Here is a 3,235-nt window from a genome sequence, read left to right as displayed (position 1 = left end):
TTTACTTGAGGTGAGTTATGACTAACTCCTGAGCTGTTGTTGTTTTATTCACTGTTTGAAAAATGAAAATAAATAAATCCTGGTTCTACTGTTAGCTGCCTGTCTGCTTTCATGTGCTTATAAACGTGTTCTGTGATATAACACTAAAGTCCCATGTACTGTATTATCCTTATATATATATATATATTTAAATTTTGAGGTTTTGCGCATGCACAAAACCCCTCTATGGAGGCTTTTAAGTTGCAGTTTAAGGGGCAGATTTATCAAAATCTTTTCTATGATTTTTTTATTTAAATAATACTGACTATTCGTGGTTATTAAGAATATTCCTGAGTATATTTGTGTTCACGTTTTTTCACTACATTTTCCTTTGCCTTTGCTCATGGATAGCCTATCCTGCATGGGAACTTATTAAAGGAACTTTTACACAGCAACATCTGCCTGTAGCAGGGTCAAATGAAAGCAATATTTTCTTAAAAACTAATCAGTCAAAAAAAAAAAAAAACTTACACTTTCCTCTGGGTCACACCCTGTAGTAGTAGAGTAGTAGTAGTGTTCTCTTAGCCTGTTCTCACCCTCTCAAGACAGCTTTCCCTACATTACCAAAACTTCTTTTTCTTTTGTGTAAATTACATCCTGCAACAAACTTTACAGACAGTGGAAACAAAAATAAGCAATAGGGAACGTAATATATAATACAACATCTCCACACAGCATACTCAGGCCCAGCAGCCGCACTCAGCACTAATTTGAATCATTAATTACCAATATAGGGCAGTAAATGCATTTATTACTTAGTAGAAATCACTGACCATTGCTAAATTAAGTTCTTAAGTATTAAGTTTTCATACTAGGCAAAAGGCACAGAGCGCTGTGTACATTACTTAGGAAAAGCACAGGGCTCCTTATGGGCTCTAAGCTAATGTGTGTAATTGAGCTGCATGTAAATACTGTATATTTTCATGGTCTACATGGGTGATATCCAGAATGTCCAATGTGATCCATTTACTACCATGGACATATTTTGTGCCTGTGTTGCTGCATTGCTTGTGTCTTGCTTCGTGCAAATGAGAGAATGTAAAAATCAATAAAACTTATATGTCTTCGTTTTACAAAAAAAAAAAAAAAAAACGTAAAATCAGCTAAAATCAACTGAAATTAGTAAAATGCTGTTTTGGGATTCAGGTAGTTGACAGTGTTGCTTTATGCAGCTGCAAAACCTTACTTGGTTAAATACCCAGCAGAATTATCCATACTATAATATTCCTTGTAATAATTGGCACTGTGATTTGCAGGTCTCTCGAGGAACGGTACTGCATATAAAAGTTCATTACTGCAGAGATTTGTTAATAGCTGTTGTACGAGGACTAATATGCTGAAATGCTGAATAATATTACAAGTGCTTTTTAAATATATGTATTTTTCACTTAGCGGGTAGAACGGTAGGTGTTGATTTAAAAGCTGAATACTATAAGAAAGATGCAAAACAGGATGTGCAAAGAAAGGTGGCAGTAGGGAGGGGCAATTGATTTCAGTAATCAGAGCTTTGCATCGCTCTCCAATTTACCTTGTGTAGCTGACGTGTCCTAAAACCAGCTATTAATGCTGCAGGATTGGACATAAGAAGAGAGAAAGGGAAGCATTCACATTTATAATAAAGATAAACTGTAGGTTTTACTATACCGGATCATCTGTTTGTGTGGGTGCATTGTCTAAGGTCATATGTATAGCCCTAACAGTACAAAGCAAGAGGAGCTACACTATAAGATGCATTATATACTGTACATCAGAGATATTCAGAATATACAGATAAATCCACATTTTTGCCTTTTTTGTTGCAACCTTGTTTTCATTTTGAAGATAAAAAAACAGAAAACATGAAGATATTTTTACTGCAGCAGTAAGGGCTGGAGGAACAAAAGCTCCATTGCTGTGTTGTAAAGAACATTTTAGAAGTCTAAATCAAGTCTTCTGATCAGAAAACACAGTATACAATGTGGCCCGAAATGCAGCTTAGTGGACTCTCAGCATACAGAAATACAACCAGTTCATGGAGTCATTTTACCTTTCTTGCCTTCTCAAGTGTGTCAGGGACTCAGAATGTGTTGTTTGTGATATTTCTCTCTATATATCTAGTTGCACTCTTGGGCAACCTAACAATCATTTTCGTGATCACCTCTGAAGGTCGCCTACAGTCTCCAATGTATTTTTTGTTGGGTCATCTTTCCTTTCTGGATCTTTGCTACATTTCTGTAACTGTACCAGAAATTCTGAGCAATTTTATGGGAAGGAGGCAAATTATAACTTATTCAGGTTGTGTCGTGCAACTTCTATTCTTTATTTCCATGGAAGGAACAGAGGCACTAATTTTAGCAGTTATGGCATATGATAGATATGTTGCAATATGTTATCCTCTGCGCTACTCTGTGATCATGAATAGAGGAGTGTGCTTTCTGCTAGTGGCTGCTTCTTGGCTTGGTGGCCTACTGAATTCACTTGTCCACACAATCCTCACATTCAGTCTTTCCTTCTGTGACACTAATCTTAAACATTTCTTCTGCGACATCCCACCACTTTTGCAGGCTTCTTGCACTCAAACTCATGTTAATGAACTGGTTCTGTTTGTAGTGGGAGGGATATGGGTAGGTTTTAGTCCCTTTATTTTTATCATTATATCTTATACATTCATCATTTGCACTGTCATCAAAATACCATCTACAGAAGGAAGACACAAAGCTTTCTCTACCTGTGCTTCACATCTAACAATTGTTTCTTTGTTTTATGGAACAGCTATATTTACATATATAAAACCTTCTGCAACCTATTCCTTACAAACTGGCAGTTTGGTATCCCTGTTTTATAGTGTAGCAACTCCAATGTTCAACCCAATTATATATAGCCTGAGGAACCAAGAAATTAAAAAAGTTATTGGTAAAATTCTAAAAACAAACTTTTTAGGGGGGATATAAACCCCAAAACAATGGAATACAAATCAGTATTTGTCTCTCCCTTTCCAGTAGACTGGAGTTCCAGAAGCCCACCAGGAAACTGCAAGCCCACCTCCAAACAGTGGTATCCGCACAAATTTTAGATCAGTTAAGGAACAATACAAAACATTTTTATTTAATAAAATCATGTTTTTGAACAATTGTTCATGCATTTTATAGAACACAAAGGTTAGAACTTCTGGTGCAGTTTTGTTCCTGCACCATTATGATGATGATTATTCCCCTGC

At 36.1% G+C, this 3,235-nt stretch overlaps 1 protein-coding gene across 1 annotated transcript; it reads left to right on the top strand.

Annotated features, from left to right (window-relative positions):
• The first annotated feature begins 2,099 nt into the window (after positions 1 to 2,099).
• Positions 2,100 to 2,969, top strand: LOC101731992 (olfactory receptor 5V1-like). The gene has a single exon (XM_004911375.2). It carries the CDS (start codon positions 2,202 to 2,204, stop codon positions 2,967 to 2,969), a length of 768 nt encoding a protein of 255 aa, XP_004911432.2. The 5' UTR covers positions 2,100 to 2,201.
• Positions 2,970 to 3,235: the final 266 nt, after the last annotated feature.

The sequence above is a fragment of the Xenopus tropicalis genome, chromosome 1 (assembly GCF_000004195.4).
Source record: "Xenopus tropicalis strain Nigerian chromosome 1, UCB_Xtro_10.0, whole genome shotgun sequence".
NCBI classification, from domain to species: Eukaryota; Metazoa; Chordata; class Amphibia; order Anura; family Pipidae; genus Xenopus; species Xenopus tropicalis.
This window is presented reverse-complemented; position numbering and strand designations above follow the sequence as displayed.

Excerpts from the sequence above, each read along its gene's own strand:
- LOC101731992 (XM_004911375.2), top strand. The coding sequence starts at position 2,202 with ATGTATTTTTTGTTGGGTCATCTTTCCTTTCTGGATCTTTGCTACATT.